The 15,402-nt window shown below is 39.1% G+C and overlaps 1 protein-coding gene across 1 annotated transcript; it reads right to left on the reverse strand.

The window, feature by feature from the left end:
• Positions 1 to 2,793: 2,793 nt before the first annotated feature.
• LOC145040480 (uncharacterized) lies at positions 2,794 to 4,178 on the reverse strand. The gene is made up of 4 exons (XM_078988398.1): positions 3,926 to 4,178; positions 3,516 to 3,848; positions 2,928 to 3,363; positions 2,794 to 2,878 (listed from the first exon to the last, which is right to left on the reverse strand). Exons 1-4 carry the CDS (start codon positions 4,176 to 4,178, stop codon positions 2,794 to 2,796), a joined length of 1,107 nt encoding a protein of 368 aa, XP_078844524.1.
• Between the last annotated feature and the right edge of the window lie 11,224 nt (positions 4,179 to 15,402).

Genomic DNA, 15,402 nt, shown 5'->3' on the forward strand with positions numbered 1-15,402 from the left:
TACCGTCGTTATTATATAATCAACGACGAATTTACGACGGACATTAATTTTTTCAAGAACATTCTGCGACAACATAATCTATCGCTAACAAAAAAAAAAATGTCGCTGATTCTGTCGCTAACCTTCAGCAGCAAAGCTTTTACCGGTGGACTCCTTCTGTCGCTGATCGGTTGCTAAAGGTCTTTAGCGACGGATTTCCGACTGATATTTCTGTCGCTAAAGCCTGTATTTCTAGTAGTGTTGGTTATGGCATGGATAGTAAGTTTTAAAGTATGAGGATTCACAGCAGATAGAACCCGAAACCGAAGCAGGGACAACTGATAACCAGAACCAATGGGTTTGGGTTTGGTAACAATCAAAAAGCAATACAATTTTGTTTCGGTTCATATTTAGATTGAAACCGACCCATGCTCACCCTAATTAGATTACATGTGGACTTGCGTCAACTTGTCAATAAAATCTAATTACATATTTCGTTACCTTGTTTGTTTGGGTATTTTCATTTCATCTTTTACCGAGTGTTGGTTTATGGCATCTACAAACGTAAGTTAGGGACAAATATGTGGACTATAAGTATCATTTATGGAAGTTTACTAGTATTTAGTTTTGAGTATCCTCGATAGATTAATCCATAACAATTACTTTCTTCTAAATAGGTAGAAACAATGGATAACTTGTCGCACTGATGCAAATGTGCATGACTTTTGTTAATTGTCCCATCTTTTTCTTTAATTTTCATAATAACTAAATCAAAGGATAAAGAAATTAAACGGTTAAACCCGGTTTTGATGATGTATAATGACATCATGCTGATTTATGGCCACAATCTTTAATGTGGATAATACAACGTCATGATGAATGTCATAGAAAAGAAAAAAAGGTACACTAAAAGAATCGCAGCAATAGCATATGAATTTGCAGCCTTGATGATGAGTGGTTTAGTATGAGCTTTTGCATGATTATGCACTTTATTTTCTTCTTCATGTATATGATATCATCCAAATACAAAAAAGTATAGAAGAAGGTGATTTGCATGTTCCTTTGCTTTTTAACTCTTGCTTTTCGCATAAAACCACAATACTCACTCCACCGTCGAACTTTTATTCTTCTTTTAAAAACGATATTTTTAAGTCCAATAACTGGCTCATCGAATTTATAAAAGATATTTTTCACACATCCAAGGAAATATTAAACTTTTTAGACAATGACCACATCCAAACGACCAATTAAAGCCTTCCCAATGTATTATTGTCTCAATGATTTTCCCCATGAATGATTTCATTAACATAGACGTATATATACAATATGCATTTGATTGAGGCGTATCGATAATATAATACACAAATGGGCTAGTAACTATACAAATAATGTTTACGTTAGTACCTTCTTGCAGTTTGGGTAAAAAAATGTTGACACACTGAAACTAAATTTGAAATTCGTGAATAGAGATATAGGGAGGCGTTTTTTGAAGATGTCACACTCAATATACACTCAAAATACTTGGTATGTTGATGTTGAATCATATTGTCGATATGAGATAGGAAGAGCCTTAATACTCTCAAAATACTTGGTATGTTGATGTCGAATCATATTGTCGATATGAGATAGGAAGAGCCTTAATACTGGATGCGTTTTAGCACATGTAAACGAGGTTCTTGTGGAACGTTCATATAGAAATATATTTTTTTGGACATTGAAGGAATAATTTGGTTGGTTAAACGTTAAGTACTAAGAATCTTTGATTAAGCTTAGATGTAGAATAGATTCGGTGACGCACAATTAAGTATGATCAAATTTAGATTGGGTGGAAATTAGAGTACAACTGGGGTTGGCTCTTATCGATATACTTCTATTGAGATAGGAAGACCCCGTCCTTGTTTTAGGTCGCAAACATCGCCACAAAATCTGACAAGTCACCGAGATTAGTTATGGGAAACTTTGTAGATAATAAAAAATAATATATTTGACGATATCCATGGAGGAAGCGGTCAACTTAATGTTATAGACATATAGAAGAAGTACCCAATATCATCTCCTGTTTTTTTAAACTAGATTATAACTCGCGTTAAACGCGGAGGAACGTATTAAAAAATTACCAAAACATTTATATATATCGCATAATAATTATAAAAGAAAGTTTATGGCTATTGTTATTATTGAAAGGTGAAGAAGAAACATTGAAATCCATAAATAACTATAAACGTTGCAGGACCTTTTTGTAGACAACGTTTTTTGTTTTATTAGTTGAACGACCTTCCTCGTCACATATGAGTATCTTCAAACCTTTTTTGCTTGTTACACGAGAAACAACTACATATAACTAAATATGGGTGAAGACAAGTCTACGCAACTATAATCCAACATTTGATAATGATTGTCCTTGCCTTTTGTTAATGGTCATAGCGAACCAAACTACTATTGGGAATTGTCTACGTTGAAAACGGAATAGAATTTTTTAATAGGATGGGGTCAACCTCATGCGAGGTATATAAGTAGTCTCGCTAAAAAATCTACCAGATATGATTTGTGCTTCAATTACGTGTCTTCCAAGCCTTACGATTAGTAATCTAATACCATTGCATAGTCCTCTGGTTTGGTCGATATTACAAAGCAACATGATCAGAACATCTTTTTTTAGTATATAAGTTTATGGTTAGGAATTCCGGAGGCCTTAAAAGCGTTCAAAACATCCGAAGAGTATACTGATTCCTCAAAAGAATCTTTTATCTCGGTCTTACATAAGGAAACTGAACTTAGATATGTTTTCCCTTCATCTTTCATCAATTCTAACATTTAGTCGTTGATAACATCAACTTCTTCATTAGTAGGGACCAAAATAGCTTTATCTTTTAAAATACGATGGATCATCAAGATGGTTCTAAAAAGATGAATACATGCAGGATATAATTGAATGAATATGGTCACACATAGAGGGAACGATCACATCTTCTGGAAATTCAACTTCAACTTCACCGTCATTAGGACCACCGATAGTACATTCACCAGTTTTAAGAATCCAATCAGCAAATGATTTTGTCTCCTCGAAATCATTGTTTGGACAACCGAACTTAAGCCTCATGTTTACAGTCAAACATAAAACTGTACATTCACGCCATATTCTTGATGAATGCAATGATGCCTGCATAATATCTGAACGGTTTCCTCCTTGTATTACTGGAAGAATTTGTCGAAAGTCACCTCTAAATATAATGGTCTTGCCTTCAAATGGTTTATCATTATTCTTAGGAAGGATAATATCTCTAAGTGTCCTATCAACTGCTTCAAAACAATGACCATGAATCATTGGGGCTTCGTCGCAAATTATAAGTCTCGCTTTATTTAACAGGGCAGCTACATCGTTACCTGGAGTAATAGAACAAAACGAATTCTCATTCAAGTTAACTGGCATTTGAAATCTTGAATGCGGTGTCCTACCACCAGAAAGTAGGAGTGCTACAATTCTGCTTGAAGCGACATTAATAACTACATCACCTTTAGATCTAATAGTAGCAGACAATGTCTTCCAAACAAATGTTTTTCCTTTTCCTCCATAACCATAGAGGAAAAAGACACCATGTTTTTGTTGTTAACTGCATTCATAATTATATCATAAACATTTTTTTGCTCGACATTTAATTTTGAATGCGGTTGTTGATGTTCAAATTCGAGACTGGACGGATCATGATTAAGCTCATCTTGAATTAACATATTGCAAGAACCTTTAATATATTTGTGATCAGGTAATGGCATATTGGGTATTTTCTTAAGACTCAGTCCACAGCTCCATAAAGATTTCTCAATGTACAACAACGTTAGGTGGTAAGTTGCTTCCGGTTTTAGTTTCAAGCCTGAAAACATTAAAAAGTAATTAAATAATTTATTTATAATATCAATTAAAGTGGGAACGTTTTTTGTGTGAATGTACCTTTCACGCCTATTTCTTGTTCACGAACGTGAACGTCATCATCAGAAAGAAAATTATATGTCTCTTTAAAAACATGATAAGGCCGAGATAGACTATATGATGTAATCAACATAATGAATAGAGACGTACAGAAAGAAACGGTGGCCCAATGATGTGTTTCTTGTATGGAAGATATGTACTCTCTATCATCGTCTAATAGACCAACAGCGTAGCAAGCATCTTTGTAAGAGTTATAAACGGTCCCGTTAACCATTCTAATATCTTCATAGCAAGTAGGACCCTTTACTTTGTTGAGCAAAATGCCCAAGTAATAAACATCACCAGACTTGGGAGACACATGATTAATTTTGCCAAGTGACTTTGTCTTTGTTTTTCTTCTTGTAGATTGTAACAGCCGGGTTTCCAGGTATATTATTTTATTTAATTATTTTGAATTATGAGAAGGAACTCGACGAGTTGATGCATAGACTCGCTGAGTAGGGTCGTGATTGTTCATCCGGATTCGCTTTGGACTCAGCGAGTCCATGAGTGGACTTAGCTAGTCCACGTTGTTTAATGAAACCGTAAATCCCCAGGTTTGGAGCCTATTTAAGGGCACTTATAGCCTCTCATTGCGGCTACCAATCCCTTAAGAGAACCCTAAGTGGGCCAAATCGTTGTGAGGAAGAAGAAGTCACTTTTGATCCTTGTATCTTTTGTTTAGCAAGAAGGTGGTGCAAGAGCAAGAGTGGAGGTTCGATTCTAGCAGTTCCAGGGATTCAGAGACTTCATTTTGAGGTAATAGTGCGAACCTCCTTCATTTTTGGTGTTGTTCATTAGAGTTAGGGTTTTCTAACCCCTTTGGAGAGTGATTATGTGGAGCAAAGGGTCCCTCTTCGAGTTTGTGCCTTGGATCTGGACTCAAAGAGGTCCAGAGACCTTAACCCTTGGAGCTTTATGGATCAGTTTGGGGTTATTGTACTTAGGTTACCATTTTTGGGACTAAATCTTATTTTGATGCCTTGTTGTTGTTATACAAGCATAACCTTTCGAGCTTTATGTGACATTGTCACACCCCAAAACCAGAATGGCGGAAACATTCGGGGGTGGATGACTTCATGTAGTATCACAACAATTGAATATTGTAAAGAAAGTAACACAACCATCATATATATAAAATGAAAACGTATATTGTTGCGTTATACATGTTATCAAAAGAATATTACAATATGATGATAAATGTTCAATAATAAAAACATCCTTTGTGTTCCTTCTCCCAAAAGCTGGTAGTTACTTGTATCATTGATTCCCTAAGAAATACAAGTGGTTTTGAAAAGTGTCAACAATTAAGTTGGTGAGTTCATGAGTGTTTCGAGTTGAAAAGTATATCCTTTTTGGTAGTAAATTGGTAAACGAGGTTTTTAGAAAGTCCAATATTTTCTTGTAAGATGATTCAAAAGTTTCCAAAGTTGGAATGTGTTAGTATCTTTTATACTCAAATGATAAAAACAACTTTGTATGAAAGATAATGTAGAAAACTGCAATGCACATATGAATCTCGTAAATCAATCTTGTTTTATACTTTTTATGTGAGTTTTATAACCATACTATTGACACTGACGGCCTGTAACAACATTCTTCAGGTGTTGCAGTGTTATGACATTTGTCACCCCAGACCTGTCGGTCTAACTATAGCTAGTAGTTTAGGTGCGGGATTGTCAATCCCGTATAGATCTATACACAAGTATCACACTCTCCCTCCAAGAGATTATGGTATATAATACAGGACTTGAAATGCATACAAAAATGTACGTTGAAGTTTGAATATCTCACATTGCCTAGTATAAGTAGATTTACAATGAAATGACCTTACTTCTTTTGAAAGTGTTTCGTTTTTCAAGATGTATATGTAAAATGTAGGACTGACTTGTTAACTATACCCATTATAGTTTTTCAGATAGTATGTTCCATTTAGTAGAAATAACTTAGTGACATAATCGCTCTTGTATACATAAGATGTTTGTATCGATATTCGAAGATAGAAATTTCATTTATGTTTATAAAACGATGCTTTAACATGTAATGTACTTGTATTCCCCCCTAAAACATGAAAAAGAATTGAAAAGTAGGGGTATGAACTCACTCGTTAAGTTTGAAGAGAGGGACTAGAGTTAAGTAGAACTTCGATCGCGGATAGTTGCGTCGTCGGGCTCTTCGGGGATCTCTGCAACGTAAATCTTTCTTCGGGGGCTCGAGTGCGGAAACCGAGGTGAGGGGAGGGTCTCTGGAGCTTAGAAGTATGAGAGAATGACTGAGGGATTGTGATTTGTGTGCAAAAACTCGAGCTTATGCCTTCTATTTATAGGGCTGGAAACCCTCGTACGCGGGGTGTACCTCCGACGTACGCGGGGCGTACGTCGGTTATGCGGGGTGTAACAATGCGTCATGGCTTACGACTCCTGGCTAGCTAAGCGTAGCTTGGGCGGGCCGATGGGACTCGACTCTGGGTCTAGTACGCGGGGCGTACTCCCAGAGAACGTGGGGCGTAATCCGCCCTGTGCTCTTCTAAATTCCATAACTTTCGCGTATGAGCTCCGTTTTTCGTGTTCTTTATATCCACGCGTAGGTGAGATTATGCTCTACAACTTTCATTTAGACTCCGTCGGCTATGTTTGCCTTTATTTTTAATGATATATTTTTAACAGGCCGGGCCTCCTAAAGTTCGTTTAAAAACTCATAGGTTCTTTATTCGACGTCGGTTTTTGTTTGTCTTCTCATCCATTTGTTCCTATTGCGGAGATCTTCAACTCTCATTTGGATTGCGTTAGCTAATTTACACTCGATCTTAAATTCGAGTTTTTAGCCCTCTACTACTGTTACGAAACTTCGAAAATTCGTAACTTCTTCATACGAGGTCCAATTTGGGCGATCTTTTTATGCACGCTCACCTTTTAACGAGATCTACGATTTATGTTTAGATACTTAAGGCTAAAATGCACATTATTGAGATTTTACTTTTTACGTCAAATAATGTTTTAACGGTGTGTCGTAAATATACGAGTGGTTATAATTTCTTCAATATAACCCGGTTTTGAGCGTTCTTTATGTTTTCAGAAACCTTGACACGTTAATAGTATTTGATGCATCCCAACTTAGATATTTGAATACTTTATTTTCAAGGTTAATTTAGTTGTATTTGACTTTTGAGCGTTACAATGCTTTTGGAAAATATAGGGTTGTCACATTATCCCCCTGTTAAGGGAATTTCGTCCCGAAATTTAATCTAAGATAGAGATTACATATTAGGAAAAAGATGCGGGTACTTTTGTTTCATTTGATCCTCTCGTTCCCAGGTGTATTCAGGTCCTCGCTTGGCGTTCCAGCGGACCTTCACGATAGGTATGCGGCTTTGTTTAGTTCTTTTGACTTCCCGGTCCATAATCTCTACTGGTTCCTCTACAAAATGGAGGTTTTCATTTATTGTAATTTCGTCTAGAGGGACGACAAGGATCTCGTCGGATAAGCACTTCTTTAGGTTTGATACGTGAAAGGTAGGGTGTACGTTGTGGAGTTCCTGAGGTAGTCTAAGTTTGTAAGCCACTGGATCGATCCTGGCAAGGATCTCGAGTGGTCCGATGTATCTGGGGTTCAGTTTCCCATGTTTTTCGAAGCGTATCAATCCTTTCCAAGGCGAGACTTTTAGTAGGACACGGTCTCCAACTTGGAATTCCAAGGGTTTTTGTCTCTTATCTGCATAACTCTTTTGTCTATCCCTTGATGCTTTTAGACGTTCTCGGATTTGAACAATCTTCTCTATAGTTTCCCGTATGATTTCTGGCCCAGTAAGTGTGTTGTCAGTTGCTTGTCCTTTTGCTAGTTGTGTGTCCCCCACTTCTGCCCAACATAAAGGTGACCTACACTTGCGGCCATAGAGGGCTTCGAACGGGGCAACTTTAATACTGGTGTGGTAGCTATTGTTGTATGATAACTCGACCAAGGGTAGATGTGTGTCCCATGCTTTGCCAAAATCGATTACGCAGGCTCTCAGCATGTCTTCTAGGGTTTTGTATTGTTCTCTCGCTCTGGCCGTCGGTTTGAGGGTGATAAGCGGTACTCATGTCTAGTCTTGTCCCCAAAGCTTTTTGTAGCGACTGCCAGAACCTTGAGGTGAATCTACTATCTCGGTACGAGATAATGGATACGGGCACACCATGCAGTCGTATAATTTCTCTGAGGTATGTCCTTGTTAACTTCTCCAATTTATCTGTCTCTTTGATCGGTAGGAAATGTGCTGATTTAGTTAACCTATCGACAATTACCCAAATGGTGTCGAGTCTGCTTGTCGTTTTGGGTAACTTGGTTATGAAATCCATAGTTATCCGCTCCCACTTCCATTCAGGTATTTCTGGTTGTTGTAATAAACCCGAAGGCTTTTGGTATTCTATTTTGACCTTAGCGCACGTCAGATATTTACTCACGTAGGTAGCAATTTCGGCTTTCATGTTCGGCCACTAATACAACTTCTTGAGGTCAAGATACATCTTGTCGGAGCCGGGATGTATGGAGTATCGTGTTTTATGGGCTTCGTCCATGACAATTTCTCTGAATCCACCAAACTTTGGTGTCCATATTCGATCCATGAAATAACGAACTTCGTCGTTCTTGGTTTCAAGGTTCTTATCCATTCCTCTTAGGGCTTCTCCTGCCACATTTTCGGATTTCATGGCTTCTATTTGGGCTTCTTTGATTTGCGTGGACAGGTGTGAATGGATCGTCATAGTTAGGGACTTCACTCGGCGACCTAAGTATTCCTTCCGACTGAGTGCATCAGCCACTACATTAGCCTTTCCGGGGTGATATCAAATTTCGCATTCGTAATCAGTTAGTAGTTCTACCCACCGTCTTTGTCTCATGTTGAGTTCTTTCTGGTTGAGGATATGTTGAAGGCTTTTATGGTCAGTGAAGATCGTACATTTCGTGTCGTAGAGGTAGTGTCTCCATATCTTTAGAGCGAACACGACTGCTCCTAGCTCAAGATCGTGCGTTGTGTAGTTCACTTCATGCGTCTTTAGTTGTCTTGAGGCATAGGCGATGACCTTCCCTCGTTGCATGAGGACACACCCGAGTCCTTGGTTTGATGCATCACAATAGACCACGAAGTCCTCCGTCCCTTCTGGCAGGGTTAGGATGGGCGCACTACATAATGCTCGTTTTAGCGTTTGAAACGCGGCATCTTGTTTTTCTCCCCAGTCGAATGTCACATTCTTCTGAGTTAGTGTGGTGAGTGGCTTGGCAATCTTGGAAAAATTTTGTATGAACCTTCGGTAATACCCGGCGAGTCCTAAAAATTGCCGGATCTCTATAGGGGTTCTTGGAATCGTCCAATTATCTATTGCCTTGATCTTCGAGGGATCCATGTGTATTACCTCCTTGCTTACTACGTGTCCTAGGAAATCCACCTCTCGAATCCAAAATTCGCACTTGGAAAATTTTGCGTAAAGTTTCTCTGCCCTTAATGTTTCCAGAACCTGGCGGAGATGTTGGTTGTGTTCTTCCTGGTTTCTAGAATAAATGAGTACATCATCTATGAACACGATCACGAATTTGTCCAGGAAGGGACGACATACTCGATTCATCAAATCCATGAACACTGCTGGAGCGTTTGTCAATCCGAAGGGCATTACTACAAACTCATAGTGACCATATCGTGTTCGGAAAGCCATTTTGGGGATGTCTCCTTCCAGTACTCGTAGTTGGTGATAACCAGATCTTAGGTCGATCTTTGAGAAGTAGCTCGCTCCTTGTAGTTGGTCGAACAGATCATCTATACGTGGAAGGGGATATCGGTTCTTGATTGTCAGTTTGTTCAGTTCTCGATAATCGATGCACATGCGAAAAGACTCGTCCTTCTTTTTCACAAATAGGACTGGTGCTCCCCATGGTGAGAAGCTTGGTCTGATGAATCCCTTGCTCAACAGCTCATTCAATTGACTGGACAGTTCCTGCATCTCGGCTGGAGCTAAACAGTAAGGTGACTTTGCTACTGGGGTTGCTCCGGGGATTAAGTCAATTCTTAATTCGACTTGACGTTCCGGTGGGATTCCTGGGAGATCTTCTGGGAAAATGTCTGGGAAGTTGCAGACTTCCGGAATGTCTTTAATGTTCTTTGGTTCTTGCTTCTGGTCTACTACGTGGGCTAGAAAGGCATGGTATTCCTTGCGAAGATATTTTTGTGCTTTAATACAGGAGATGATTTGCAAATTTGAACTAGGTTTATCTCCATATATGATAAGATTTTCACCGTTGGGCAGATTGAGACGAACGGCCTTATCATGGCAAAGAATGTCGGCATGGTGAACACTCAACCAATCCATACCGATGATTATATCAAAACTTCTTATCGAAATGGGCATAAGGTCGATTTGAAATAAGTGTTCGTTTAAATTTAATGTGCACCCAACGTACATATCACTTGTGCTTTCTGTTTTTCCATTAGCCATTTCTACAGTGAATATTTTATTAAGTGGTTGGGGTCTTTGGTTAAGTAGATGTTTGAATTTATGACTCACAAAACTTCTCTCCGCACCGCAGTCAAAGAGTATGCATGCATAAATGTTGTCGAGGAGAAACGTACCCGTAACTATTGTTGGATCAGTTATTGCTTCATTTTGACCTATCGCCAGCACTCTCCCAATACCACCAACATTCCTTGTCTTGGGGCAGTCCCTCTTGAAATGCCCGGTTTCTCCACATCCATAACATGCTTGGCTTACCCCAGTACCAGGAACTTGAGTGACTGGCCACGCTGGCGCTTTACAGAAACGGGCAGTGTGCCCTTTCCTGTCGCAGTTCTTATAGTACATCTCGCGGCAATTACCGTGGTGATGGTAGTTGCATTTGCTGCACTTTGGCAAGTTCCCGGCATATTGTTTTGTTGGCGTCAGGGTTGTAGGAGTTGTGACGGGAGCCGTAGCAGCATGAATCGCCACCATTTGTTTCTTTGAAGGTTCTTGCGAGGTTTGCCCCTTTCTCTTGTTCCAGAATTTCTTCTTGTTGTTGTTGTTGGCATTGTTATTGTTGTCGTTGTTCCCTTTGGTTGGTTCAGCTATGATAGTCGTGACTCCTTGGCAGACGCCATGATCAACGAGAGATTGCGCCAGTTCCTTGGCACTGTCGAAGGTCATGGGCTTGGAAGCTAGCACACTTCCTCGCAGTTGGGGTGATAATCCCCAGATGTACCTCTCCACTTTTTGGCTTTCAAGAATCAACATCCTAGGACAAAGTGTTATCAAATCGCTGAATCTGTTGGTGTAGCCTGCGATGTCCGAGCCTACCATCGAAAGGTTCCACAATTCTTGTTCAAGCTTCTGAATCTCGCCTCTGGGGCTGTATTCCCGAAGGAGCATTCACTTCAATTTTTCCCAACCCATGGAGTTCGCCACCACCAGGGTTAGTGTCTTGACGTGGCCGTTCCACCATGTCAAGGCGCATTCAGAGAATGTACAGGCAGCAAATTTTACTTTGCTTTCTTCAGGGCATGCGCAAATTTCAAATACGGCTTCCGTTTTCTCTATCCATTGGGACAGAGCCAATACTCCCCCAGTCCCATAAAAGGGAATAGATTTTCCATTGGTGAAGTCTTTGTAAGTGCAGACTCCAGAACGGCCTTGGCTTGGGCCATTTGTAAAGCTATTTATTCCTCCTCCTGACCCATTGTTGCTCATTTGAGCCATCGCCGCGGTTACAGCGGCTGTTACAGTAGTTTGGAACATAGCTGCATCCATAGTTGGAGGGGGTGGTGGAGGTGGTGCTGGAGTTGAGTTTCTGCGTGTTGATCTACGAGGAGGCATGTTCTGGTAGAGAAAATAAGAACGAATACTATAAGTTTCTAATGTTTTGACAATCGTGTAGTTGAGGGTTAGTCGTATCTTGTAATTTGTTTTGACTTTAGTTTTTGGTTTCAAATTAAATACAACAATTTAGTTAATTTCAGAGGTTTCGAGAGGTATATAAAGAAGTACTGCATATTTATATATATGTCACACCTAAGGTGTGTTACATTATGCTTCTAGTTTTTTTTTTTTTTTTTTTTTTTTTTTTTTTTTTTTTTTTTTTTTTTTTTTTTTTTTAGGAAAATTTGACCTATCTAGGGGTCTCCGTTTATAGATACAAAAGAAAATAAGAGAAAAACTTTATCCGAGGTCCTAATCTATATCAAAATTGTTGGAGCTTGAACAAACTCTATTTCTGGCGTTTGGAGCTGGATTCGGCGTCTGACCGTTTGACTCCTATCAGTCGCCTCTCGAAATCTACTTTTTGTTCTTTCATCTCTCTTATTTCGTCTAGAGCTGTTATCATTTGGTTCTGAAGTGTCCCCGTGTAGATTTGGGTATTCTCATGTAGTCCTTCCAAACGGCGGATGTCAGCGGCGTTACCTTGGGTAGCAGCATTGATCTCGGGAACTCTGGCTGCTTGTTGGTCTGCCTGGTAGTTCTGGTTAGCTATAGCGTTCACGACAACAGGAAGTGCTCGATCAGCTAAGCCTCCCCCACTGATGTTGTAAAAATCCCGACACATGCCGAATGGATGGCGTACACCTTGCTGACGGCTCCAGTAGTAGAGGTGGCTTCCCCAGATGGGAATGGGTCCCGGTTGATATGGTCTGATTATGGGAGGATGGGGGATGGGAGGGTCGATTACTTCCGGTTCGGAGTCTGTTCCGCTAGAAATTTCCACGATCTCCTCGTCGACTTCGTATTCTTCTCCGACTTCGATTTCGAATTCTTCTTCGGCTCCCTCCTCGAAATCTTCTTCGACCTCTTCTTCGATTTCCTCTGGGTCTTCCTCCGGGACTTCTTCTATCAAGCCACCGTTACCTTGATTTAGGTAGTAGGGGTCTCCCGGTAAAGGAAATCCGGCCATTTGTCTGTACTGGGATAGAGGTATGAGATCTTTATACAAAAAGAAATTTCTATTTAACGACTTTCTAAGCCTATTTATATCTTTACTGAGCGCAATATTTTATCGTTCAATTATTTTTAACAATAGACTTATAGTATTTCAATTTAGCGAATCTAGATTTTATAAGTTTTTGGCTTGTTGACTACTACGACCATTTCTCGACATACATTGGTCAAATCCAGGATAAATATAGTTGATCAGACTATATTTATTCTCGATTTGATTACATACTTCAAGGCCCAATCGTGGTATCGCAACTTGCCATACTACTTTATAGAAAAACTTCTCATGATACGAGGCTGATACGTGCGGGTAAAAATGTATATATTTAAAGAAAGTATATTTCTATGAAAATGTTTTTATCAGAGGGTTTTTGGTTCCCGTTGTATTTATAGTTTGTATATCTTATGTGGTTTGATATACTTAGTTCACTATAAACAATGCTCTGATACCAATCTGTCACAACCCCAAACCAGAATGGCGGAAACATTCGGGGGTGGATGACTTCACGTAGTATCACAACAATTGAATATTGTAAAGAAAGTAACACAACCATCATATATATAAAATGAAAACGTATATTGTTGCGTTATACATGTTATCAAAAGAATATTACAATATGATGATAAATGTTCAATAATAAAAACATCCTTTGTGTTCCTTCTCCCAAAAGCTGGTAGTTACCTGTATCACTGATTCCCTGAGAAATACAAGTGGTTTTGAAAAGTGTCAACAATTAAGTTGTTTAGTTCATGAGTGTTTCGAGTTGAAAAGTACATCCTTTTTGGTAGTAAATTGGTAAACGAGGTTTTTAGAAAGTCCAATATTTTCTTGTAAGATGATTCAAAAGTTTCCAAAGTTGGAATGTGTTAGTATCTTTTATACTCAAATGATAAAAACAACTTTGTATGAAAGATAATGTAGAAAACTGCAATGCACATATGAATCTCGTAAATCAATCTTGTTTTATACTTTTTATGTGAGTTTTATAACCATACTATTGACACTGACGGCCTGTAACAACATTCTTCAGGTGTTGCAGTGTTATGACATTTGCCACCCCAGACCTGCCGGTCTAACTATAGCTAGTAGTTTAGGTGCGGGATTGTCAATCCCGTATAGATCTATACACAAGTATCACGCTCTCCCTCCAAGAGATTATGGTATATAATACAGGACTTGAAATGCATACAAAAATGTACGTTGAAGTTTGAATATCTCACATTGCCTAGTATAAGTAGATTTACAATGAAATGACCTTACTTCTTTTGAAAGTGTTTCGTTTTTCAAGATGTATATGTAAAATGTAGGACTGACTTGTTAATTATACCCATTATAGTTTTTCAGATAGTATGTTCCATTTAGTAGAAATAACTTAGTGACATAATCGCTCTTGTATACATAAGATGTTTGTATCGATATTCGAAGATAGAAATTTCATTTATGTTTATAAAACGATGCTTTAACGTGTAATGTACTTGTATCCCCCCCCCCCTAAAACATGAAAAGGAATTGAAAAGTAGGGGTATGAACTCACTCGTTAAGTTTGTAGAGAGGGACTAGAGTTAAGTATAACTTCGATCGTTGCATCGTCGGGCTCTTCGGGGATCTCTGCAACGTAAATCTTTCGTCGGGGGCTCGAGTGCGGAAACCGAGGTGAGGGGAGGGTCTTTGGAGCTTAGAAGTATGAGAGAATGACTGAGGGATTGTGATTTGTGTGCAAAAACTCGAGTTTATGCCTTCTATTTATAGGGCTGGAAACCCTCGTACGCGGTGCATACCTCCGACATACGCGGGGCGTAGTCAGTACGCTGGGTGTACGTCGGTTACGCGGTGTGACAACCGTCATATTCTGGTCAATTCAAAGTCAATTGGGTTAATATTCGCAAATGGGGGTCATAAAATGCGAAGGTGATTAATGCGAAGGGATGCGAAGGGTGTAAGAATGAAGATGCGAAGTATTTCACAGTAGAATGCGAATTGGGGAAGAAAACAGAAGATTTCAAATATTGTCCCTGGAGTTTCGCATTTTTGGAAATAAATACTCAACTTCGCAAATGGGGGTCATAAAATGCGAAGGTGATTAATGCGAAGGGATGCGAAGGGTGTAAGAATGAAGATGCGAAGTATTTCACAGTAGAATGCGAATTGGGGAAGAAAACAGAAGATTTCAAATATTGTCCCTGGAGTTTCGCATTTTTGGAAATAAATACTCAACTTCGCAAATGGGGGTCATAAAATGCGAAGGTGATTAATGCGAAGGGATGCGAAGGGTGTAAGAATGAAGATGCGAAGTATTTCACAGTAGAATGCGAATTGGGGAAGAAAACAGAAGATTTCAAATATTGTCCCTGGAGTTTCGCATTTTTGGAAATAAATACTCAACTTCGCAAATGGGGGTCATAAAATGATGAAATTGCAGAATTTTTAAAGAGATACACACATAGACTATTATAAGACATTGTTCTTGACTTTTGAGTCCAAAGACGTATGATCACAAGCAACCACCCCACACCCACTCTATGACCAGCCATACC

This window comes from Lactuca saligna, chromosome 4, assembly GCF_052625555.1.
Source record: "Lactuca saligna cultivar CGN05327 chromosome 4, ASM5262555v1, whole genome shotgun sequence".
Taxonomy (NCBI): domain Eukaryota; kingdom Viridiplantae; phylum Streptophyta; class Magnoliopsida; order Asterales; family Asteraceae; genus Lactuca; species Lactuca saligna.